The sequence below is a fragment of the Pituophis catenifer genome, unplaced genomic scaffold (genome assembly GCF_029215685.1).
Source record: "Pituophis catenifer annectens isolate HBS135680 unplaced genomic scaffold, rPitCat1.0.hap2 SCAF_1, whole genome shotgun sequence".
Lineage (NCBI taxonomy): Eukaryota > Metazoa > Chordata > Lepidosauria > Squamata > Colubridae > Pituophis > Pituophis catenifer.
In genome coordinates, this window is record NW_027256881.1 from 53634725 (window position 1) to 53661174 (window position 26450).

Below are 26450 nucleotides of genomic sequence, written 5' to 3' on the forward strand. Positions count from 1 at the left end.
CAAAGTAAGAAAAAAGATTATCTAGCCCAGGGGTGTTAAACTTGCGGCCGGCAGGCCAGATGCGTCACATGTTGGCCCCACCTCTGCCCGGTTTAGCGAAGGGGGAAAAAGTCCCGATAAGTCACATAACACCACTGTGACAATGCGAGTTTGACACCCCTGATCTAGCCTAGTAGGTAAATCAAAAATGACAATATAATATAAAAATTATTTCAGTTTAAAGCTGTATTTCTATTTCTAGTCTGACTTAACAGGACATACTAGTGGTGCTACAAATGCCTACCCTGAATGTCTTCCCTTTTCTTCTAGATTGCGTGGTTCGTATGAGAAGTTGCACTTTGGTTTTATCTCAGAAGCTTTCATGGATCTCACAGGTGGGGTCCAGTTGACATTCAATCTTAGAAGCCCTACTGATCCTTTGTTTGAAATAATGAAAAATGCTGCTTTGTCAGGCTGTCTCATGGCATGCAGCACTCAAATGGTAAGTTAGAAGTTAGCTTTACAGAGATTGGTATCCTGTTGCTCAGAAGAGATTCTCAGAATAGTTTCTCTAAAATTACTAGAAAAAATCCTTTAGATATCAAAACAACAACCATGACAATGTACAGTTTTGATGGAAGGGTCTTGGAAAATTAAAAAAAAAATACTTGTAGTGAAATGATGCATGTGGGACACAAACAATCCTTTCATGGTGGAGAACAGTTCACAGTTTGGATATTTCTAAGAAGAATGCCAGAAAGCAAGAATATGAACTAATACTTACGTTGATCCACCAAACATATATGATCACAAGATAATACTAGAAAGTTGGGAGATCCAAGCCACAGAAAATTTTGAATTTGACTAAAGGAACCAAGGGGAGTAAGGATTTCAGAGTCAACAACCGTCTGTGGAAGATTAAACTTGTTTGGCACTGCTCTTTGTTACATTTGCAGATCATATTAAAGTTCTGATATGTGCCTTTTTTCTGGGTTTTGTTGACTTTCTGACAAAAGCAGAACTCATTGGTTAAAGGTAAAGGTTCCCCCTGCACATGCGTGCTAGTCGTTTCTGGTTCTAGGGTGTGGTGCTCATCTCCGTTTCAAAACCGAAGAGCCAGCGCTGTCCGAAGACGTCTCCATGATCATGTGGCCGGCATGACTAAATAGTGAAGGCGCACGGAGCACTGTTACCTTCCCACCAAAGTGGTCCCTATTTTTCTACTTTCATTTTTTACATCCTTTTGAATTGCTAGGTTCGCAGAAGCTGGAACAAGTAATGGAAGCTCACCCCGTTATGCGGCACTAGGGATTTGAACCGCTGAACTGCCGACCTTCTGATTGACAAGCTCAGCATCTTAGCCTACTTTAATCAACTCCAGATTAAACTATGGCAAAACTCTTTCTTGGGCTATCCATGAAATTGTTAGGAAACTGATTGATGCAAGATGCAGCAGGATCTCTTCTCCCTGTTTGTTTCCAATTGGTTTCTGGAGCAGCTTCTTCCATATATCCCTGCTTCACACTTATCATTTGACACTATTTTAGACTTTTTGATCAGTTATGATAACTAAAAGTTCTAGAATTATTTCTGTGGTTCCATCCAGTTATAAAATCTTCTGCCAACAGAGAGTATTCAGGAGCTATTTAGTTAAAAATGTAATATCTCTTGGATTAATTGGACTTCTTACGTTTTTATCCCTGATTTAGTCATTTGGGTTTTTAATAGGTTCTTGTTTTAAATATTGCTGATTTTTTATTGTTTGCCACTTTTCCCCTCTGGAAATAAATAGAACATAATCTTTGAACTGTGTAACATTATAACACTTTTCATTATTAACCACTCCCGTCCCAAATATTATTTAGGTTGTAGCAATTTTATTAAATTAAGTGAAGTGTTATGCTATTTAATTACTATAACCTTTAACTGGGTGAAACACTGCATTATAGAGCAACAGTTTTTGAACCAAGTAGCTCAAATGGGCTAACTCATAAGATGTCCAAAATCCAGAAATCATGACTCTCAAGGGAATGAAGTTTGGAAGCATTGTGGCTACTTCAGATGCCAGAGTGGCTGCTGCTGGTTGCTGTTGTGGTCATGTGATCCTTACTATCAAAGATCCATGACAGTTTCCCAGTCATTCTTGTAGTCCCTTCCTCTCCCACCCAAAGCAACTATTTACTTGAGAGAAGGAAGGGAAGGAGGAAAAGGGAGGAAATAGGGAGGAAGGGAGGGAAGGAAACCCCTCTACACCCTTACTGGCCTATGCTGTTTCCCCATATGCCACCCCTGACTCACACCATTGTCCATTCACCTTCCCAATCCACGCTGCCCCCTTGCATACTATACCTATTCACATGGCACCTCTAGTGAACTCCCAAACTCCCCAGCTGCCTTTCTGACCTCTGTTGCTTTCCCATATGCCCTGCCCAACTCACTCGGAATCTCTCACACCCCTATATACCCTTCCTGACCCACTGAGCCCAACCATGCATCCTCCCTGACATGCACACACCCAGAAACCAGTCCAACCCACATGTGCACTGGCACCCCGGTGCACCTTTTCCAATCTGCATCCCACTGCATCCCCTCACTTCCTTCCCTAACTGGCAGCAGCCATTTACTTGTCTATGGCCTTGGATTTGCAACTTCCTGATAGTTTCCTCCTTGACTTTTTCCCTGAAAGCTTCCCACAATGCTCTGGGAGGTAGGTAGGTAGCAGTGGTGGGTTTCATTTACCTTTGCTACTGGTTCGCTCACTCAAATGAAAGCCATCATCACTGGAGGTTTTTAAGGATAAGGATAAGGATAAGGATAATTTTATTTCTATACCGCCCCTCTCCCAAGGGACTTGGGGCAGTGTACAGCCAGGTAAAACACAATACAAATATCACAATTTAAATTTAAAAAATTCTTAAAAGTATTACATTTAAGGCCAAAATTAGCTAAAAAACCCAAAAAATTTAAGAACTCCGAATTTAAAACTCAATTATGAAGCTAGCCCTGCCTGTCGGAAGAGCAGGGTCTTAAGAGCACAGCGGAAAACTCGGAGGTCAGAGATCTTGTGTATGTCCAGGGGCAGTTCATTCCAAAGGGCAGGGGCTCCCACAGAGAAGGCTCTGCCCCTGGGTGTCGCCAGCCGACATTATTTGGCCGACAGCACCCTGAGGAGTCTCTCTCTGTGGGAGCGAACTGGTCAGTGGGAGGCTATCGGTGGCAGAAGGCGGTCTTGTAAGTACCCAGGTCCTGAGCCATGGAGCACTTTAAAGGTGGTAACCAACACCTTGAATCGCACCTGGAAGACCACTGGGAGCCAGTGCAGCTCGCGCAGGAGAGGTGTTATATGGGCGCAATGAGTTGCACCCATAATTACCCGCGCGGCCGCATTCTGGACCAGTTGGAGTCTCTGAGTGCTCTTCAAGGGGAGCCCCATGTAGAGAGAATTACAGTAGTCCAGCTGGGAGGTAACAAGGGCGTGAGTGACTGTGCGCAAGGCGTCCCGGGCCAGAAAGGGACGCAACTGGCAAATCAGGTGAACCTGATAGAAAATCCCCCTGGCCACAGCTGTCATATGCTCTTCTAAAGACAGCCGTGCATCCAGGAGGACGCCCAGATTGCAAGCCCTCTCTGTGGACACCCCCTATAGACAGCGATGGCGTCAGATGACTATACCGGGACGCCGGTAGCCACAGCCACTCGGTCTTGGAAGGGTTGAGTCTGAGCCTATTTCTCCCCATCCAGACCTGTACGGCCTCCAGGCAGTGGGACATCACGTCAAGGGCATCATTGGGGTGGTCTGGGGTGGAGATGTACAGCTGAGTGTCATCAGCGTACTGATGTACCCTCACCCCAAAACCATGGATGATCTCACCCAGCGGCTTCACATAAATGTTGAACAGAAGGGGCGAGAGGACCAACCCTTGCGGCACCCCCCAAGCGAGGCACCTTGAGGTCAACCTCTGCCCCCCTGCCAACACAAACTGCGAGCAGTCGGAGAGGAAGGAGGAGAACCACCGCAACATGGTGCCTCCTATTCCTAACCCCCTCAACCGCTTCAGCATGATACCATGGTCGATGGTATCAAAAGCCGCTGAGAGATCTAATAGGACCAGAACAGAGGAATAACCTCTGTCCTGAGGCCTCCAGAGATCATCCACCAATGCGACCAATGCCATTTCCATGCTGTACCCCTGTCTGAAGCCCGACTGGTAAGGGTTTAGATAGACAGCTTCATCCAGGTACTGGGGGAGCTGTCATGCCACCACACTCTCAACAACCTTCGCCACAAAGCGAAGGAGACTGGACGGTAATTTGTTAATACAGCTGGGTCCAGGGAAGGCTTCTTGAGGAGGGGCCTCACCACCGCCTCCTTCAAGGCGGCAGGAAAGGTCCCCTCACTCAGAGATGCCTCAGAGAAGGAGAGACTGGACATTCACTTGTCGGAAATGGGGTCTCCTGTTTGAGCAGTGGGGTGGACTAGAAGACCTCAAAAGTTCCTTCCAGCTCTATTCTGATTGATTGATTGATTGATTGATTGATTGATTGATTGATTGATTGACTGACTGACTGACTGACTGACTGACATTGGGCCAGTCATTCTTTCTTAGCTCAACCCATCTCACAAGTTTTTTGTGGGGAAAACAGGAGGAGGAAGAAGTATTGTGGGTGTTTGCTACCTTGAGTGATTTGTAAAAAATAATAAAGGCTGGAAACAAACAAACAAGCACAGCACAGCTAGCATTTATCATTCCACCTCACCAAAAAAGTGGAAAAAAACCTGATGCATAAGGTTGTTAAGAAATGTTTTTCTAGCTTTCTTTAAAACTTAAAAAAAAATTGGCATACAGTTGCAGCATGCTTTCTGCAGAAAGATTTCTACATCTTATCCTCTATTTCTTGGTCATTTCATGGAGCACCAGAGAAAATCCAATGCCTATGTATACAGAGCCCAGTACTGCTATAAACTGACCACACTTATTAAAGGTTAAACAAAGCTGGATGGGTCTTTGATCAGCTTATATATTTTCTGAAATACAATTCCCATCTGCCTCTGCTGACTCCCAGTAATAGTGTACTATTTGGGCTTAAGCAGACTTTCTTAGGAACAAAAATGAGATCCAGAAATTTACCCCGCTAGAGGGGAAGATGATCATCCTTTCTCAAAAGGAGAAGAGGCAAAATAAAATGCATATGCCTTGTAGTGCTCTTAAGTAAACCCCTTCTTTTCACGGCTTATGTTGCTTTAAAAATAGGGAGCTTATCAAGCACAGCAGGTGGCAAGTCAAAGCTATTCAGCTGATTTATCTCAATTATGTTTATGCCATAAGTAGTACATGTCTTAAGGGTAAGCACCCATAATTTTAGTGGTGGTTGTGCATCTCCCATGAAAAAAGATCCAGATTTGTATTCCTATCAAAAAAAAAGGTAAATGTAAGCCTCTGGATTTTGCTCCATTACTTGTTCCCATTTTAGGGGGGTGGGGGTGCTTAACTCCATTTCAAGGCCATTGAGCCAGTGTTGTCTGAAGACATTTTTGAGGTCATGTGGCAGTTATCTTCCCACCAAAGTGGGACCTATTTATCTACTCGCATTTGCATGATTTTGAACTGCTAGGTGGGCAGAAGCTAGAGCGAAGACAGGAACTCACTCCATTGCGTGGCATCAGGCTTGAACCTGGGTTCCGGCTTTTCAGCCAACAAGCCCAGTGTCTTAACAGCTGGCTGAGCCACTTCACCATCAAAACAAAACTATCCAGTTATTTGTTGGACTAAATGTAAATATTTTAGAGAGAGTAAAACTGTTTTGTACTCTTTCAGAAAAAGCCAGGTAGCCAAGTATTGGAGAATGGAATTGTGCAGCAACATGTCTATGCTGTTATAGATGCCACAGAGGTAAAGTAAATAAATCTCTCCTTTCATTATTGTCTTATCGTCTAACTGGCAACTGTCCTACTGTTCCCCCCCCTTTTTTTTTTTAGTTGATACATTGCTTTATGAACCAGAAGGCAATATTCCTTTCCTCACAGTGGTTTCACCACTTCAGTCCTGCTCAGGGGTGAAATCTAAAATTTTGTTACTACCGGTTCTGTGGCGTGGCTTGGTGGGGAGGAGTAATGTGACTGGGTGGGCGTGGCCAACTTTTCTTTTTACTTTTAAAAGCATTTCTTCTAAAACCTTAAGAGGTTGCAGAAAAAAATGCTTTCAGAAGCTTCTGACGATCAGCTGGGATCACCAGAGGCTTTTAAAGGCATTTTTTTTCCTACAACCTCTTCGGCTGAAGAGGTTGCAGAAAAAAATGTTTTGAAAAGCCTCTGACAATTCCAGCTGAGCCGCACAATCATCAGTGGGGGTTTTTTAAAACTTTTAAAAGCATTTTTTCGGCTGAAGAGTTTGTAGAAAGTAAAAAAAAACAGCCTCTGATGATCGTGCGGCTCAGCTGGGCATGGGGGGGGCGCAGGGATTTTTGCTACCGGTTCTTCGAACCACCCGCCACCATCGCTACCGGATCGGGCGATCCAGTCACAACCAGGAGCATTTCACTCCTGGTCCTGCTTTCCAAAAGTACTCCAAACAACTTTTTGTTGGAGTAAAAAAATGAATGATTAATTTAGTCAAGTCCGTAGTCAGCCAATGCCCTGTTTTCAAGTAAAGGATTAAGAACTCTAAGCCCTTAGTTAATATTTATTGTCTAAGCCAATGGTACTAAAAGATAACTTGCTACTGAAAAACCCCAGCAAATTTTAAGAGGCTAACAGAATGTAAATGAATGAAGACATAAGTAGGCTCATTCCATGGGGATAATTTAATTTGAAACTATCATAAGCAAATTGATTGTGTTCAATGCAGTGAGAACTAGTAAGCTGCTTAGGGTTCATTCTTAACGTCAGAAGATTTCAAGGGTTGGAAACCAAGTAGTAGAAATGACATTCTATAACCTAAGTAGATACTTTAAGGATGCTAGTGTGACCTCACAGGACTGATGATTGATCTGATACAAGGCAGAACCACCTTGCTCAAGGACAAGCTGCCAAAAGAATGGAGTTGCCACAGCAACACTCAAATCTATAGCTGCGGGTGATTTTGATGAGGACTCACAAGATTTCCTGAAAAGAGCATGACAGATGCTCCTTTAAGGTATTAATTTAATGAGTCATTGGCCAACTGCCAGCTTCTGCACTTTCATTTAAATGCCTGCATAGGGGCCCAAGAAAGATTCTTCATCAATATTCATGTAATTCAACTGCCAGGAATCAAGCAGTTGCATCAGAGAATAACCAAAAATCTCCCACCATATCTCCTTTTTTTCTATGTGAAGAAAGGGTGGGATGCATTCTTATTACCATTATCATCATTGTCATTACCATCATCATCTAACCTTGTGCTATAAGTCAGAGCAATTTCTGTTGGCTTTCTAGGCACTGAGAAAACTATTCTACAGCTGAAGCCAATGTAAAATGCATCCTGCAATTCAACTGCAGGGAAAAGCAAAAGCTCTGAAGTTTGTTTCAAGTACAAGACAAAAAGTGGGGCAGTCAAGTTGTAGGACCCAGAGATACTTAGGAGGGACAGAAAATGGGATTCTTCGTTATTTTCTGCATTATTTTCTGCAGGGGGTGTAGTAGAGTAGCAACACCATTTCTGAAATCTTCCCTGTTAAACATGCTCATAATGTCCACATGTGCAGTATGTAAGTTTGTTGAGATGCAGCAAGAGAGAGAGAGAGAGAGAGAGAGAGAGAGAGAGAGAGAGAGAGAGAGAGAGAGAGAGGGAGAGGGAGAGGGAGAGGGAGAGGGAGAGGGAGAAACCCTGTTTGTTCTGAGTCTTAGAATGACATCACCCCTACAAAAATCTCTGAATAACAGGCTTTTTCTCGGGTGAAATGAAACAATTGCCCCCTATAGATAAGAACATTGAGTATTTCTGTAGATTGATTTTCAACTATTGTCTGATAGTTGCATATGATAGTTCATGCATGATGCTGAAGTTAAGCACGGCTAAATCTAGACAATGTCTGTGCAAGAAACCACTTGGATATTCCATGGCCTTGATTTCCATTCCATTCCAGAATTTTTTTAAAATGAGAGTAAATATATGAGCACTAAAAATGGTTGCTGCTCTGAACGGCATGCTATTTTCACCTTTTCAACTTCCATGCAAACAGCCTATGTTTGGTTCTACAGGTGTGTAATCTCATAGTATTTTATTTATTTTATTATTTATTTTATTATTCATATTTCTATGACGCCCACTCTCTGAGGACTCTGAGCAGCTTACACCAAAGACAGTATACTAAATAGCATATTGCCCCCAACAATCTGGGTCCTCATTTTACCCACCTCGGAAGGATGGAAGGCTGAATCAATCTTGAGCCGGTGAGATTTGATCTGCTGATCTGCTGAACTAGCAGTCAGCTGAAGTAACTGCAGTACTGTACTTTAACCACTGCGCCACCTCGGCTCATACACATGCACACGCGTACACACACACACACACACACACACACACACACACACATATTCAGTAGAAAATTCATCTGCATTGAAAATATCTCTCTTTCATTTTCTGGGAACAAGGATCATACTTTTGTGTAATAAAAGACAGAGGGATAGCAAGAAGGATTGAATGTAATTTGAGTTTTTCAGAAAGTCTGCTGCTGCCGAAGCCTTAAAAACCCTTTTCTATTTGATAGAAAACTTAATAGAATTATACATCCCTTAAAGGATAATAAAACCACATCCAGTGACAACTACCCAAGAAATGTGGGTTATGCTACAGAGCTCAAGCTCAAGCTCAGCTTTGCAGTTTACATTGAAACGGAGGGTCAGAAATTTGGAATAGGATGAAGAAGTCATTTACTCAGGCTTATTCTTCCAAAGCACAAGCTTTTGCCTTACCCAAATATTAATATCATCTTCTCCAGAGTAGATCAATTTAGCCAGAAGAAATAATCCAACAATTGTGAAAGAAAGCAAAGGAGTTATTGCAGTTAAGAGGATCAGGATGAGGTTAGTGTTCACCCCACCAGAGACATAATTTCTGATGCTAATATCCACAATGACAAGAGAAGAGGTCTTGAAAGACAGCGACTTTATCTAATCCTCTGGTTTTCCTCACATCAGTAGCAGCAAGCCTACCCCGTAATATGAGATACAGAATTGATCTGGCTTTCTGCAGAGGAAGAGAAGGGCACAGTGGTGACAATAGCTGTTGACATCCATTGTCTTGCAAAGATCTTGATCTAGAGTTAAGCAGCCAAATACATTATGAAGACATTTCTCTTTGAAGACCAGCTCCATTTCTGAAGGAGCCTTTCACAACGTAACTTCTAGTGGGTTTCTTCCTAGACCTGTGCATAATGGGTCATGGAAAAAAGAGTACCACATTAGATGACTGTGAGATGTATTTCGTGAGTCTTATGGGAAATTGAAATAGCAAATCCAGTTGGCTAGCTTAATTATCAGTGTTCACAGATGTTATTACAACACGGACACCTCTTTCAGATACCCTTCCCACCCACACTGCACACCATCACATACAGATATGAAATGTTACTGTAGTGACAGTCTAATCCCCTATGAGAAAAAAATAGTGATTTTTTTTTGCATTTGCATAGAGCACTTTGGAAGCCAAGAATGATACCACTGTTGTACAGAATATATGATTAAACAGATAATGATATTCATTCAGTATTATGATTTAATATATTCCCTTTAAGCATAAAGACTTTAATTATTATAATGACTTTGCTTAAGCCATAAACTTTTATGATTAAGGTGATGCATTAACCACTGGCTCCATACCAGGAACTACGCTAGATAATACTGTACTTATCTACCAATAATTTCTCTACACAGAGGTGAAATTCTCATGATATTCTCAGGTTATTCTAACCAACCCCCAAACAAAAAGATTGAAGGATTTGGTTTATATGCAGAAGTTCATTTTCCCCCACTGTATGGTAAGGATTACACTGAGAAAACTAGACTGAATTAACCTGTGCATGGATATGGTGTGTAGCAATTTCTGAGTTATAAAATGATGGCATTGCAGTTATATAAGTTGCTGGCTCATGCCAGTCATTGTCCATGCAGTGTCATCACAGGCTGAAACAGCACTGAGTTAGAAGTGGAGGTCAAAGCAGCTGGGTGACATAGCTGAATTAGTTGTAAGAATTGCCTGAAATCTGAGCTTGTTCTCTCCCCCTCGCCAGAATTTATTACTGATATTCTATCATATATTCCTTAAGTAAAACATTTCAGAGACTTATATGAAAAAGGATCCTAAAATTACCTTGGAGGAGACCTTTTTTGACAATAAGTATAGTTAGAAAAAAATACATTCCAAGTGTGAACAGATAGAACTTAGATAATGAGACAGAGAAGTTAATATCCAAATGAAAGTCAAATTCAGAATTCAGTGAATATATTCCAAGATGACAGACCTTTTAGATATATTATGTATCTCCCTGGAAACTTTTTATGTTTCTTATTTTTTCCTAAGTAGAAGTGTGTAAAACAATGCCGCCTAAAAGAAACTTTGTTTTTTTTTCTAGAGATCTGCATATCACTCAAAACCCAAATAGAAATTTTCATAAATCTACATATTACTTTTATTTTTTTAATAAATCTTGATTGATTGATTATGTGCCACCAAGTCAGTGTTGACTCTTAGAGGCTGTAGAGATAGGTAGATATTCTCCAGGATGATCTGTTCTTAACCTGGTCCTTCAGGTCTTCCAATATTGCACCCATCATCACTGTAACTGAGCCCATCTACCTCACTGGTTGGTCATCTTCATTTTCTTTTCAACAATAAACATTAATATGAAGAAAAAGGACTCATATCTATAAATTTGGCCTAGTAGGATCCTTGGGATCAGGATTAATTCTGATAGGATTTGACATTCTGAATAAGGTGATATGATGGTCTGGCCTCTAAACTGTCCCTGTTCAGAAAAGGATTTCCATAACAGGATCACATCTATCTTTATCTAAAGATACTTCAAGAGATATCCACCAAAGTATAAAAGGAAATATATCTGTGTGCCTCTTCCCTCATGCCAAATATATAAAGTTTGGATGTTTTCCCTTCCTTTCTTTTTAACAGGTTCCTTACATGTACAGGAAAGAACCTCTGATCAAACTTTGGAATCCGTGGGGCACTGTGGAATGGAATGGAGCTTGGAGTGATCAGTATGATTTTGTCTTATTTCTTAAGAAGGATTACTCCCTTGAGGTCTTGGAATGAGAACACTCTTTTAAGACTTAGCATGAAGGGACTTGGAATAATAATACTTCTGCAGGAACTAATCTTGCAATCCAAGACTCTGCATTTCATGCTCTATATTAAAATTTAAGGCATCCCTAGGCATTTCCATATCATTTATCTTCATTTGGATAATGCCAGATCTTACCATTTTTGATTAATTGTTTCCTCCCCCACCCCAAATTGAATTGTTACTGCAATTTTCACGTAGAGGCAAATTTAAATTGGATAAATGATAACTTTTATGTACTGTATCTATAGAAAACCTCAGCCAATATGTCTGTGGGCAAGGATATAGAAATCATGAAGCCAAATAATCCAGAACAGGGATGTCCAACCTTGGCAACATCAATCCCTGTGGATTTCAACTCCCAGAATTCCCTAATCAGCCATGCTGGCTAGGGAATTCTGGGAACTGAAGATCACAAGTCTTAAAGTTGCCAAGGTTAGACACCCCTGATCTAAAAGATTCTAAACTGGAAACGGATCTTTCAGCTGCCCTAAAATGCTTGGAATGTAGTTGTAGAAGCAGAGTTCCACTGTTGTTGCCACTACCACCATCACCATCTCTGGCAAGGGAACAGTAGGAGGTGCCAAGAAAAGCCTTGTGACAGCTGCTTATTGCTGCCAGCAACATCACAGACAGTAGGAGAGCTATTATTTATAAATATAAGTTAAAAATGTGGGAGGAAAGGAAACCAACATTGCAACCTGCCACGGTAGTAAATAGTCCATCTCGGCTGCTAAAATCATTTGCAAAATTATAGCTTGGAGAAACTAAAATAGCTCTCTTTAGCCTTGCCAGCTATTCAATTTTGGCAGGTTATCATCTGGTTTCTAATTTCAGACATTGTATAGTATTTTCCTTCATCACATTTAGAAACAATTTACTAGAATTACCCTGGGTTCAATAAAAAAACAACAACAAGAAAAATAACAGAACAAAAAACAAAACAAAATCTCATTGCTTTCCATGGGAATAATTTTGCATAGTTTTATTAAAATCGGTGGAAAAAATCGTAACAGTTTGTGCTTTTTCCCTAGTACTCTATGCAGAAAACAGAGAATGATCATATTAGATAACATGGGCCATTTTCTGGTTTTAAGATTGGGAGCAATGCTATAGTTTTACAGCTTTTTTTCTATTGGCGCTGTTAACAGAACTTTGCTGTAAAGCATCAAGAAATAAAATTTCCTTGAAAATCATGTTGGAATGCAACTAACGTCTACAGTTTTTCTATGTTCAAAAAATTAATGTTTAATTTGGATTCAGTTGAAATTTTGGTGAAGCAGCCTTAAGTTGTGTGAATCAATACAGTTATTGATTCATGCCTAGCTCATGCTAAGCAGACAATACAATTATCACTTAATTATAAAATTGCAGCCTGGGAATTAACACAGTTAGATAGCTAATTCCCTGTAATGAGTTTGCTGAGAGGTAATATCAGAAGTCAGAGATGGAAAGAATTATTTTCTTAATAAAGAAGCCATCCAAGACTATACTTTAACCAATGAGAACATTGAGGTTGACCTTAATTGAACTTGACCTGCATTCCAAGCATATCCTCAGTTCATGATGATGGTAAACTTTTATTCTCAGCAATTCCAGTTCAGTGACCAGCCGATGAGTGACCTGCATAAGTAAATGTTAGGTTTTTAAAAATCACTCCCTCTGAGTTTCGGTCTGGATTTTGAGTTTCTTAATTAAATAGCAAGAGTTTCAAAATACATTTGAAACTTACTTCTTTGTTTTTCAATTCCAAAATTCTATATTGAGAATTGCACGGGACTTTGGGTCCTGTCATTTTTTGGTTGACTTTCATCCATGGACACATGTAAAACACATGCAAATCAGTAGTAGGTCTCTTCAATCCTCTCCACCTATTGTGAATCACAGATAATCATAGATTCAACATACTTAATATGATAGCATAGTGATTTGCGTCAAGCTTCTTTTTCAGTGGTATTTTTCCTGTTCAGTTGCACACCAGTCCTCAGCGCCCAAATCAGAATGTTGGTATGAAGATACAGTACAGCCACATCACTGTTTCTGCTTAACAACCCTCACAATCCTGCTACAATGGCAACAGAGATTTCCAAGATTTCCACTGCTAAGTGGTGCATTCATGTGACACTGAGCTTTATTTACATGCCTCGTAGCAATTGAAATTCTGCTTCCAATTGCTGTTGTAACTTGAGGACTATGTGTAACAATAAAGGACAGAAGGGGTCCATGCATTCTTTCAAGAAATAGGAGGAAACTGCTGTAAAGAGCATCACCTACCTATATTTGCTGCAGGGGTGAAATGCTACCGGTTTGGGCCGGTTTGCGCAAACCGGTAGTAAAAAATGCTACTGGTTCATCGAACTGGTAGTTAAAAATGCTTTAAAAAGTTTTTTTTTAAAAAAAGTTCCGACTATCCCACGTTGCTCTGCTGATCGTCAGAGCCTTCTTTTAACCTTTTTAAAGCATTTTTTTACTACCTATTCACCCAAGCCAGTAGTAAATTAGATAGCTAATTGAGTTTGCTGAGAGGTAGTAAAAATGTAGTAAAAAATGTAAAAATGTAGTAAAAATGCTTTTAAAAGGTAAAAAAAAAAAAGGTTCCGATGATCGCACAGTACAGCTGTGATTGTTGGAGCCTTTTTTTTTTTATCTTTTCAAAGCATTTTTTTACTACTGGCTCGGGCAAATACGTAGTTAAAAATGCTTTTAAAAAGTAAAAAAAAAAAAAAGGCTCTGACGATCACAGCTGTGCCGCGATCGTAGGAACCTTTTTTTTCTTACTTTTTTAAAGCATTTTTTACTACCTATTTGCCCGAGCTGGTAGTAAAAAATGCTTTTTTAAAGTTTTTTAAAAAGATTCCCACACGTGCCACAGCTGATCACTCCCTTCCTGTGCGCTGTTCTACTTACCTTCCCAAGCCTCCTTTTGGTGCGCCTTGCACATCCGCATAGTTCACGTTTGGTACGCACTGCACATGTATGTGCTTAGCGCATGTTTGGCGCATGCACAGCCAGCAAACAGCCAGGTAGTAAACTGGTTCAGATTTCACCACTGATTTGCTGTCATGATAAAAGGATTCTTTGCAACTTCACTACATGATTTGCAGAAATCATCACAATGGGGAATGGAACAGGGACACTGTTTTCAATTCTATTGCTTGGAACAATTGGTTAGGATGTATTTGCATCAGCTCTATTTTCCAGGAACTATTTTATTCACTTCCTGGGTTTTGTTGTGGAAAGCTGACTATCTCATTAGAGAAAAACTCTCTTCCCCTGTAATTATCCTTGCAATTTTGTTGCAAAGGTCACACTAGCATTACAAGCAGCCGAATGAAGCAAACTGAATCCAGTAATGAGAAGAATTCCACAAACTCTGTAGTAACACAGGCCAAGCTCATGGGCAGATGAAAAAGTTACTACAGAATATATTGAACAAATTAATCTTTCTGCATAAAAGAAATCCAAAATGAAATGCACACTTGGAGGAGGGCCTTTTCTTTGGTGCAATTCTCCACCATTTGGACTTCAACTTTTTGATGTGAATCCTCAATGTGGAGGTTTATGCATGAAAAGGTCTATAAGCTAGTGTTACAATGGCAAGGCTATTGGTATCTTTCAAGTGATACATGATTTTGATCTCTTTTACAGTTCCATGGAGTGGGATCAAGTCCCTCAATCATTCAAGGACAAATTATATGTGAACAGGGCTGATGGCGAATTCTGGTATTATCACATTCATGAAATAGGCTTTGGGGGATTTCTCTATGTTAAATTGCATATCTCTCTACGATATCTCCATCTCCATCTCCATCTCCAAATCCCTCCCTCCCTCCCTCCCTCCCTCTTGCCCTCTCCCTCTCCCTCTCCCTCCCCCTTCCCCCCCTCTCTCTATATATCTACACACATACCTATCTATATAGATACTTGCATACTAGGAAATTTTTAGACTTCTAAAAATTGCAGATGCACACTAGAAATGGTAACTAACATTTGTCTGCAGCCCAAATCCACATTCTCTTTTCTCAGGATATCATTTGAAGATTTGAAAGACAATTTTTCATCCCTGTCTGTTTGCAATAATTTACCCACATTCTTGGATTTTGGTAAGAAAAGCAATACATCTTGGTCTCTGGTTTCATATTTCAACCAAATATCTCCAGAAGGGAGCACCTTTCGAAGTAAGTAGCCTGAGGTAATAAATTGATATCCTAAACCATTTTCACAGGAATATCATGTTTAACAATGTTCTGGTTACATTGCAAATCTGGAGATGGGTAACTTTGTGCCCTGTATGTAATAGAAATGTGTAATATCTCTTGAGTTTTTATTCAGATTACAGGTAATCCAATTTTTCCGACAGTAACTGGGAATGGGAACTCTAATACTAAGCAATGTGATTGTAAAACACGGCATCCATGACTGTGCCAACTTATGATGGTAATTGCAACAGTCCCAGCTGCCAATATTAGATGACTCCCATATGGTCACAGTGTCCCACAGTCATGTGATTCCCATTTGCAATCTCCTGCCAGCTTCCCCATTGACTCTGCTTGTTTGGAGGCCAAGTGAAAGTTACAAATAATGAACATATGACTGCAGAATGCTGCAATGTTGTGATTGAAAACTGGTTGATGAATGCCCAAATCATGATCATGTGACCACAGGGACACTGCAACAACTACAAGGACCCATAGTAAAGTATCCCTCGTTCAATGCTGTCATAATTTTGAACTATCACTGAATGAATGGATGTTCAATTAAAACAACCTGGATTTAAAACAATCTTTAAAACAGATGACAATAGGGCAAATTAGAATTGGCTTGGATTTCTAGACACACTTATTTGGGAAGAAAATGATGGTGACAATAATAATCATTTTGACTGATTATGTGCCCTCAAATTGCTGTTGATTTTTGGCAACCACATCATTGTTGGAGGCACAAAATGTAAAGCTGGGCTTTCTTAAATCATACTTCAGCAATGCAATCACACACAATAGGGCTTACTCGTAGGCAAATGAGAATTTCAGTCTTAGTTATCTTTACATTATCTCCAAGTGTCTGTCATTTAATTTATATTTGTTATTTACATACATGCATTTATTTAAAATGTTTACATATTGTATTTAACATGAAATAATATCTATGGTATTGCTATTCTTTAACAAAGATTATCTTACACAAGGCTAATGAATGGCCTTCCATTTAATGAAGCTTATGACATTTACAACTCATGAATGTATAATCTGTGCGTATCCATCTTCAATTACGTTTTATTGAATTTAATGGAGCCAGAGCTTCCTGTTTCAATTTCTGACATTTCCAGGGATTGGGAATCTGTTTCCAGTCAATGGAGAAAATATTTAGCTTGATGTATCTGTGTCAATTTTGAATTTTTTTTCAAAAATTGAAGGGACACAGTGGCTCAGTGGCTAAGACGCTGAGCTTGTCGATCGAAAGGTCGGCAGTTCAATGGTTCGAATCCCTAATGCCGCATAACAGGGTAAGCTCCCGTTACTTGTCCCAGCTTCTGCCAACCTAGCAGTTCGAAAGCATGTAAAAAATGCAAGTATAAAAATAGGGACCACCTTTGGTGGGAAGGTAACAGTGTTCCGTGCACCTTTGGCATTTAGTCATGCCGGCCACATGATCACGGAGATGTCTTCGGAGAGCACTGGCTCTTCGGCTTTGAAATGGAAATGAGCACCGCCCCCTAGAGTCGGGAACGACTAGCACATATGTGCGAGGGGAACCTTTACCTTTACCTTTACCGGGCAGTTTTCTGGATCACTATTCTTTGGCAAAGATTACTGAGAGTTGCATGCTTTATTTCAGGAATGTTAACTGTTCAAAGGCATATTGTGGCTGCAGTATATGAGAATATATTTCCATGATGCTCAATAATTAAAGCTCCTTCTAACAAAGAATTGTCCTGGATAAATGGCATTATTCTTATATAAATGGGTCTGAGAAGTTCTCAGATTTGTAACTACTAATGGAATTCCTTATTTTCTCTGATAGCATTGGGTAGTGACCCTCTAGAGCCGTGATGGCAAACCTATGGCACGCATGCCACAGGTGGCATGCAGAGCCCTTTCTGCAGGCATGCCAGCCATCACCCCAGCACTCCACTGCACATACACGCACCTCCCATTGGCCAGCTGGTCTTCAGGTCTCTGCCCTGCATGCGTGGGGTGGGGCCTTCCCTGATCTCTGCAGGTTCCACCCTGCGCAGGTGTCTCTCCGTGGCAGGAAGGCAGGAGAAAGCTAGGATGCGATGGGGGGGAGAAACTGCAAAGATCGGGGGAGGCACGGAAGGCAGGGAGGCAGGAGAAAGCTAGGACGCAATGGGAGGAGAAACTGCAAAGATTGGAGGAGGCACAGAAGGCAGGAGAAAGCTAGCACATGATGGGGGGAGAAACTGCAAAGATCAGGGGAGGCACAGAAGGCAGGAAGGCAGGAGAAAGCTAGGATGCGATGGGGATAGAAACTGCAAAGATCGGAGGAGGCACGGAAGGCAGTAGGCTGCTAGGACTCGGTGGGGGGAAAAACTTTGGAGATCGGAGAAGGCAGGAAGGCAGGAGGCAGCTAGGATTTGATGGGGGAGAAACTGCAAAGATTGGAGAAGGCAGGAAGACAGGAATGCAGGAGAAAGCTAAGATGCAATTTCCACAGTTTCTCCCCAATTAAGTCCTAGCTACCTCCTGCCTTCCGTGCCTTCTCCTATCTTTGCAGTTTCTACCCCCATCAAGTCCTAGCGGTCCCCCCCCGCACCCCATTTTGGGCCTGAAAAGCCTCCTGCACCAACCTGGAAGCCAAAACGGGGGCCCATGGCGCATGCGCAAGGGGGACGCATGCACAAGGAACATGCATGCATGCGCAGGGTACATCATGGGGGCACTCACATTGCATTTTAGGGGTTGTGGCACGCACACCTGCATTCATGCGTGTGTGCGCATGCTTTGGGCACTCAGCACCAAAAAGGTTAACCATCACTACTTTAGAGCATGGGTGTCGGGATTTCCGGTTTGGCGTCGTGGTGAGACAGTTGGGGAAATAGCGGGCTCTGATGAGCGCCGTGAAAACCCTGGCTGCCGAACCGCCGCCGATGGGTCTTTGGACTGGAACCATCCTGCAGGGACGGGGGAAAAGGAGGGGTGCCTTGGACGACCAAGAGGAACAGGCAAGTTCTTCGGAAGTCAGAAGGAACCCTCTGTGAGTCGGCGGCAGGGGGCGGAAGCCATTGTGGCTGCCATGAAGCTGGGACAACTGGGCTAAGAGATGTGCAGGAGGAGAGTGGATTGAAACAGAGCATTTTGAAGCCAGGTGAGTGACAACCAACCCAGGCTTGCAGCAACGCTTAGAGAAATATTATTAACTATAATACCCCTAGCTTTAAAACAGCAGTTGAACAACAAAGGGGCTATGGAAAGTTTAAAATGTAATTTTAAAGAGACAAAGACCCAACAAACAACTAATTCTAGAACAGAACTAATGGAATTAAATATCGAGACATGGTGAAAAGACTGGATATTTAAACTGGAATTGGATTTTTTAAAAAAGAAGAAGATTTGATACTTTTAAAATCAAAGGAAGAAGAGTAATTAAGATGGACTGTTATATAATTGCAATAAAATGGATACTTGCATGACTAATGGAAAATGTGGATTGTAGAGGGACACCTGGTTTAAAAAGGAACATTGTAACTCATCTTTGTTATGGAAAATTTTGAACTTTACGATAATAGTCCTGGGATTTTGTGGAGGAGGTTTTTTTTTTTTTTTTTCTCATCTGCAGGCAGCTTGATTTTGGTGAAAAGTAAAAGAAACTTCAATGGAACTACTATAATTGGAATAATAACAATTTAAAAAACTGGCACAGGAATAAAAGAAGGATTTAGCACAGGCTCAAGAGAAGAGAACTTGATGCATTTTATCTGGATTAAAAATAAGAAAAAGACTTAATATGATATATGGAGGACAAAATTTGAAGACTTTGAAAATGGAAGGAAATATATGCTAGCAGGCGAGAAAGTGAAGAAATGAGATAGACACGGCTGGAAAAAGAAAAAGGAAGATTAAAACAATGTGATTAAAAATGAAATAATGATAGTAATAATAAAAAAGAGGTTCTTATAAGATAATTATGGATGTATAAGAATATGAGAAGAATATGTCATAGATATATAAAATTGAAATATTGATGGAAATTAGAATATAAGAGAAATTAAGCATATTGAAAGAGATTTTTAAATATATACAAAGATATGTTTTAAGTAAGAACCATGTCTCAATGTTAAATTGTCATAAAAAAGGATAATGATAAATATGATTAACTGAAATAAGCAATATATAGATGGATGAAAATAACAAAAAAGAGGAGGATGCTGGGATTAATAACAAAGTTAACTATGATTATGCTGTGGTTAACAGCCAAAAAATAAAAAAGAATATGCTGTGTTTAACAGCCAAAAAACAAAAATGATTATGTTGTGTTTAACAGGCAAAAAATAAAAATGATTATGTTGGGTAGGACAATAAAACAAAGTGTCAACTTGCAAAGCTTTCAAGTTGCCATGAGCAGGAGGGAGGAAGAACTGAAGTGAATTCCATACATTCTTTCTGACCGCAATCAGAAGAAGGGTGTTAGGTTTCACAGCCAGCCAAAATGGTAATTGGAGAATGTGATTTATGACATGGCCAGAGAAGAGGGGAGAGACAGGGTCATAGGGGAACGTAAATCTATGTGGGATCAGTCCTAACTGCATCCGAGTATTGCCGGAATGTTGCTCCTAATAAATGACTATATTTCCTTTGAAGTTTGGATCATGGCTCATGAATTAATTAGGGCATCTTTTGATAACTTGACACAAAGAGGATTTTGCTGGGAGTAACAGCAAAAATGAAATGATTATGTTAGGTTTATCAACAAAGACAAAGACAAAGGTGTTATGTTTAATAGTAAAAATAAAATGACTATGCTGGGATTAACAGCCAAAAATAAAAATTATTATGCTGGGTAGGACAGCAAAAATAGGGAGGAGTATATTGAGATTAACAGTAAAAATGAAATGTATAAATTGGATTTAACAATAGAAATAAAGAATTTACAGCTAAAAATAAAAATGATTATGTTGGGAACAGTAAAAATGAAACGATTGTGTCGGGATTAATAGTAAAGTAATGAAGATGATTATATTGGGAGTAATAGTTAAAATATTTTTTAAATGTTTACAATAACTGTAATGATTTATATTTTTGAAATATATCCATCTAAGCAAAAAGGAAGAGAAAAATGGAATGATATTTGGTTAGGATTTAAGATTTAAGTAATGGGTTTTTGGGATAAGGGCATAGTTAAATTGATAGAACTTAGAGAAATAACTGAGTAAAATATTAAGTTGTGTTAATTGGAAGTTAAGATTTGTTAATGATTTGTATTAATTTGTGACCAGATCAATGCTTTGTTTTGGAAAAGATGTGTTTTATGTTTGTGTTTTAAAAAATAAAAAAAAACTTTTTTCAAAAAAAAAGAGCATGGGTGTCAAACTCAAGGCCTGAGGTCTGAATCCGGCCTGCGGGGTACATAGATCTGGCCCGCAGGGGGCGGGGGGCTGCAAACAGCAAAGGATCAGCCCACAGTGCCTCTGCCAGCGAAAATGGATCTTGAGAGTCCTGAGCTCCATTTTCACTGGCAGAGGTTTGCAGGAGGCCATCACAGCCGAAAACGAAGCTCAGGAACCTGTTTTTGCTGGTAATGTTTGGGCCACCACAGGGGCCCCCCGACATCAGTGACACTGAACTAGCCATGCCCACCCTGGCCACGCTCACCCCAACCCCCCGAGGTCAAACACAACTCTGTTATAGCCCTCAATGAAATTGAGTTTGACACCCCTGCTCTAGAGTTAAATAACTATTGGAAGATAGATCCACTTGCCTGTATCTAAAGATTGTGTGTGTGTGTGTGTGTGTGTGTGTGTGTGTGTGTGTGATGAGAATGAGAATGAGAGTGAGAATGAGAGTGAGAGTGAGAATGAAAGAAGGTCTTAATCAAGTCTGAGTTGTGTTATCATATCTGTTAATCCACAATAGGTACTCTTTCAAGAAATCATCAATATTTCATCGAAGTTCCAGAGTTTATGACAAAATACAACGTTGTAGTAGCATTGATGCAAAGACCTGCAAATACCTCACGGAGTCTGGTACATATGGGTTTCCAGATAAAAATGGTGAGTAAGAGCAATTAGAAGTGTGAAACAATGTTCCCATGGGCCATGAAAGTGGCACAATTCACCTGGCTGAATTAGGAGGAGACATTTTGCCATTTTTGGGGCCTCATCGATTAGGTTAGGAGGTAAGGTAAGTAAAGGTATCAAATATGGATTGGTGCTGTGATTACTAATTACTCCTTGCTTAGCAACCACAATCGGGATCAGCAACTCGATCATTAAGCAAAGTAGTTGCTAAGCGAAACTGCGATTGTGCTTATGAACTTGCTTCAGCTTTATTTTGTCTTTTGGTCATAAATGGAAGGATTGATCACAAAGGTCCTTTTTCATCACCATTGTGACTGCGAATGGATATTATCCGAGACAGTCTCTGAACAAAGACCTGTATAGATTCTGGTCTTTTGTCTGTTTGGTCTAAATCAAGATACCACTTTTCTCATGTTGTGCCCAGCAAAGAATATTTAAATTTAATTGCAATAACTTTCTAATAAATATATCTACTTCAAGCATCGTTGAAAAAAAAAAAACTATTCTGAAACTTAGAGCAGCCCTAAAGGTTTCCTGTTTGTCTTTGCTTTCCAGCTGCTTGGTTTTCATTGATTTTCCTCTGTCAGGAGGAAGGGGGTTATATCCTCCCAAAATGAATAGCAAGCATTGTTGAGGAGAGAGAAACTTTTAGCTACTCCTCATCCTAAAGCAAGTTTTAACAGTCTTCTACCTTTTAATGGCCTTTTAACACTACCAGCAGTCCTACACACTGAAGTAGCCTCTGAAGAGATTTGTAATGAAGGAGGCAATGCCCTATTCTCTAAAAATATTCTCTGCCTTAGTCTTTTAATCTACTTCCACAGACTTTAGGATGCTCCTCTGTGTGCTTTATACTTCCTCTTATTTCTGAGTAGCCCTGTCTGATTTTGCAAACCCAGTAAAAACTCAGCTACTGTTCATTTTGAGAGCATCAGTTGTTTAAACTCATTTATAGCAACTCCTGTAGAGAGTCAGATCGGAATTAAATCTTTATAGCCTAGCCCGTGAGGCTGGCTGCAAATTTGTAGTTATTTCAGCTTCATATGATTCTCAGAAAGATAAATTGGCCTATTCTTGGAGGTTGAACTGTTCTACATGTGCATGCGAATATTTCCAGGAATAGGAATCTGACTTCAGCGAGGATTAGTGGAGCAGGTGGCACAAGTATTACAGAAAGGGCATTTATTTACAAGAAATACATTAGAGAGATAGGCAAAGCACTTAGCTAGCTGCAGCCTACCTTGGAGAAGCTAAGAACATGCACGTTTTGTGCATACCAAAATAAATGACTTCAGATTGACAATCTTTTGGATAAACTGCCTGCAGAATAGTAGACAAAGAAGGGCACAGAATAAATCCTTAACTCATTCATCCTTAACATATTTGAAGAGCCATCTCGGTCCAATAGAATTTGTCCATCCAGTGGTGGGTTTCAAATTTTTTTACTACCGGTTCTGTGGGTGTGGGTTGGTGAGCATGACATGTCTTGGTGAGTGTGGCTTGGGCGTGGCAGGGAAGGATACTGTAAAATCTCTATTCCCACCCCACTCTGGGGAAAGGATACTGCAAAATCCCCATTTCCTCCCGATCAGATGGGACTCGAGAGGCAGAGAATAGATGGGGGCAGGGCCAGTCAGAATTTTTATTACCGGTTCTCCGAACTACTCAAAATTTCCGCTACCGGTTCTCCAGAACTGGTCAGAACCTGCTCAAACCCACCTCTGTGCCCATCCCATTCTTTCTAGCAGAAGCGGTTTGCTACAGACCCTGTCTGTCAAGGAATTTTGACTGGGGAGGGGGTCTAGGAGAAGAGTCTTTTCTACTGTGGTCCCCACCCTTTTGAACATCCTGCTGCCACAGGTGAGATCTGTCCCCACCCTTCTGACCTTCCAGAAGAGCCTTAAAACTTAGAGACTCCACTTCTGTACCATTGGTGCTCTTGTTTCTTAATCTCTATTTAATTCACAGAAATTTTAATTGGTTTTATATTTATTCTTTTATCATTTTGTAAGTGGCTCAGAGTTGCTTCAACAATGAGATAGCTGGCATATAAATTTAACAAATAAATAAAGATAAATTTAAAAACCTTCTATCTCTTGTATTTTACACTGTCCCCTTGTGGTTACTAGTCAAAGCCAGGGCTTGTAATTTGCACTTCCAAGACTTCACCAAACATACAAAAATTCAAGTCCTTAATATAAGATTATAAAACGTGTCATTCATAAAGGAGAAGAAGCCCAAAATTCTACTGAAGGGAGGATTTGTATAATTTTGGCTGCATTGTTTTGGTTTTTCTTCTAAATAGATCAAACAACAAACATTTTAACTGGCAGTTAGCAATAGATTATTGATATCCATTGATTTGGATAGAATTTCATTGTGTTCCCAAATACAGTTTTCATTACTGCTTACCTAAATGATTAATTTCTTTATATATTTGATAAGGATTTATTTTAATTTGGCAAACACTGGTTTTTTTCCCTTCACGTTTCAATCGTAATGAAAGTGATATGATATGAAAGTGTTTTAAAAAATAAGCTACTTAAATCAGATATTTTTAAACAGCTATTATAAAATTAATAGAGGGGGACTTCATTTAAAACCAGTTAGATTTTGAGGAAGCAAACGACACCCTTAATAAGGAAATTAAACAACAAAAAAACCAGTAGAAATGAAACCTTGCATATGAAATGAAGTAAGGGAAATATTAAACTTTCATGTTGTTCTGTGTGCTTATATATTAAAATATAACAATGTGATTCTAGATAGAAAGGAAAGTTTGCAAGAAAGAGAAAGAACCTTCAGAGAATAAGAAATGTGTTCTGATTCAAGAAGCTGTAATTAGCATTAAATTATTAATTGGACAATAAATATAATTAATTTAAGTTAATTTATAGTTATGCACAAATTTAAAATGTGTGATTTTAATTAGATTTTTACTGAACTATCTTTTAAAAGCATCTTCACTATTCATAGCATTCTTATAATATGCCACAACTGAGGTTTACAGACCAATTCAGTTTTTTCCCCCAAACCATTGTAACAAGCCTATACTAAATTACAATTTTTATTAGTTGGAAGATTACTACAATAAAATATCAGGAAAGCTATTTGAAAGTCCTGTGACAGAAGAGAATTATTATAAACAATAACTTATGTGTATAGATCCAGGACACATAAAAGCAAGGTTTGTCCATGCAGAACAAAAATCTCACAAAAATTGAGTTCCCCATCACTTATAAAGAGTTTTCACATAGGTAGATTCAAGATATACTCTATACCTGGGTCTGCTTTAGATTGTTACCTATATTAGAGGAAGAGAATTACATTTTCATATTTAGAAATCTTCAGGAGCAGGTACCTCCAAGGGAGCAAAAATGAACATAGTGAATAGCAATGTGTGCAGGAACAGAATAGCATTTGACTAGGATGGCATAAGGCTCCTGCCTTGAGTAGGGGGGTGGAGTAGAAGATCTCCAAGGTCCCTTCAAGCCCTATGATTCTAAGAATAATCTCACATACTTCTTCTTATGCTCCTTCATTTTAATTCCCAACTTCTTCAGGATTACAGAGACAAAATATAATAGAAAATCACTCATTTTTATGACATATTAAGATTCCGCAAGACTGAACATTGCTATTTTGCATTTAAAGAGCCACCTAACATCCAACTACCCCAGGAAATTGTCTTTTTTAGCAAAAGCCAAAAATTAATACAATGATCTTCCAGTCACTGGAAAAGATGCCTTCCCAGAGGAATAATATTGGCCACTTCCAGTACCAACTGCAGTTTGCATGTTTGTCTGGTTGGACTATAATGTTTCATGTAGTGGCCTGTATCGTTCATTGCTACCAACAGCCTTCTTACCTCAATCATGTTCCTACTACATGTATAAAGTCTGAATAGATTGCCATATAATGATAGGCCATGTCAGTGCAGATGGGATAAAAATTAATGAAACCAGCATTAACATGCATTATCTATGAACCCCATTCTTTCTTCTTCTTAGTCTGTACAATATTGTCACCATTCTTTTGAGCTAAAAAATGTCTTTTTTTTTTTGCAACATTATACAAATAATAACGTATACAATTAAAATCGATATAAGCTCAGAACTACTAATAGCATGCCTCTGCCTTGACCACACCAGTAATTTCCACAGGCAAGGAACATCATATAAGAACACAAATTGGATTGTTGACAGTCATTGTGTGTGCATCTTCCTAACTAGTAGAAGTCTTTCTGGATCAGAAGATTGTGACACACACACAGTGCTAATAGCACTAAGTGGGGTGGGAGGGGCAGCATTCTACAACAAGGGAAGGAAAATGAAAGGAGATGACTGTGGTAATTATATTATAGATATTTATTCTCAAATTGTATGCTTAATGTGCTTTGCTTCTTCTATTTTACAATAAGCTACAGCAGGTGTGTCAAACTCGCGCTGTCACAGTGGTGTCACATCAGGACTTTTTCCCCCTTCGCTAAACTGGGCGGGGCCAGCACCTGATGCATCCGGCCCATGGCCCACGAGTTTGACACCCCTGAGCTACAGATAAGTCCTCTTTCCTGTTCTCTGAATTCATTCCCTCTCTCCCTCTTTCTCTGTTTGTGTGTACATGCATGCCTTTGACCCAATGTTGACTGCTGCTTGGACAGGTCACTGCAGCTTTCTTGCCAAGGTGGTTTGCCATTGCCTCCTTCCTAAGGCTTAACTACTACACCAAAATGGCTCTCTGAATTATCAGTAATTAGGTTCAAATTTTTCATCAGTTCAGTAACTATTCCCCAGAGAAAAGAGATATCTCAGACTGAGTGGTGGCTGTGCTGTAATGAACTAAACCATGATGATATCTTTTTATGTTGCTTTCTATACTTAATGATGGTATAGCTGTTTACCAAATACTTCACACACAACAAATCAATTAAAAACAGTATAAA

General features: G+C 39.8%; 1 protein-coding gene across 1 annotated transcript in view; it reads left to right on the forward strand.

The window, feature by feature from the left end:
• Positions 1 to 26450, forward strand: part of LOC139327650 (calpain-13-like) — a 91724-nt gene that overhangs the window by 31371 nt on the left and 33903 nt on the right. The window contains exons 7-12 of the mRNA XM_070957539.1: positions 310 to 481; positions 5796 to 5870; positions 11085 to 11170; positions 14902 to 14976; positions 15280 to 15431; positions 21345 to 21481. Coding sequence (XP_070813640.1) covers positions 310 to 481; positions 5796 to 5870; positions 11085 to 11170; positions 14902 to 14976; positions 15280 to 15431; positions 21345 to 21481 — 697 coding nt within the window. The remainder of the gene's footprint in view (positions 1 to 309; positions 482 to 5795; positions 5871 to 11084; positions 11171 to 14901; positions 14977 to 15279; positions 15432 to 21344; positions 21482 to 26450) is intronic.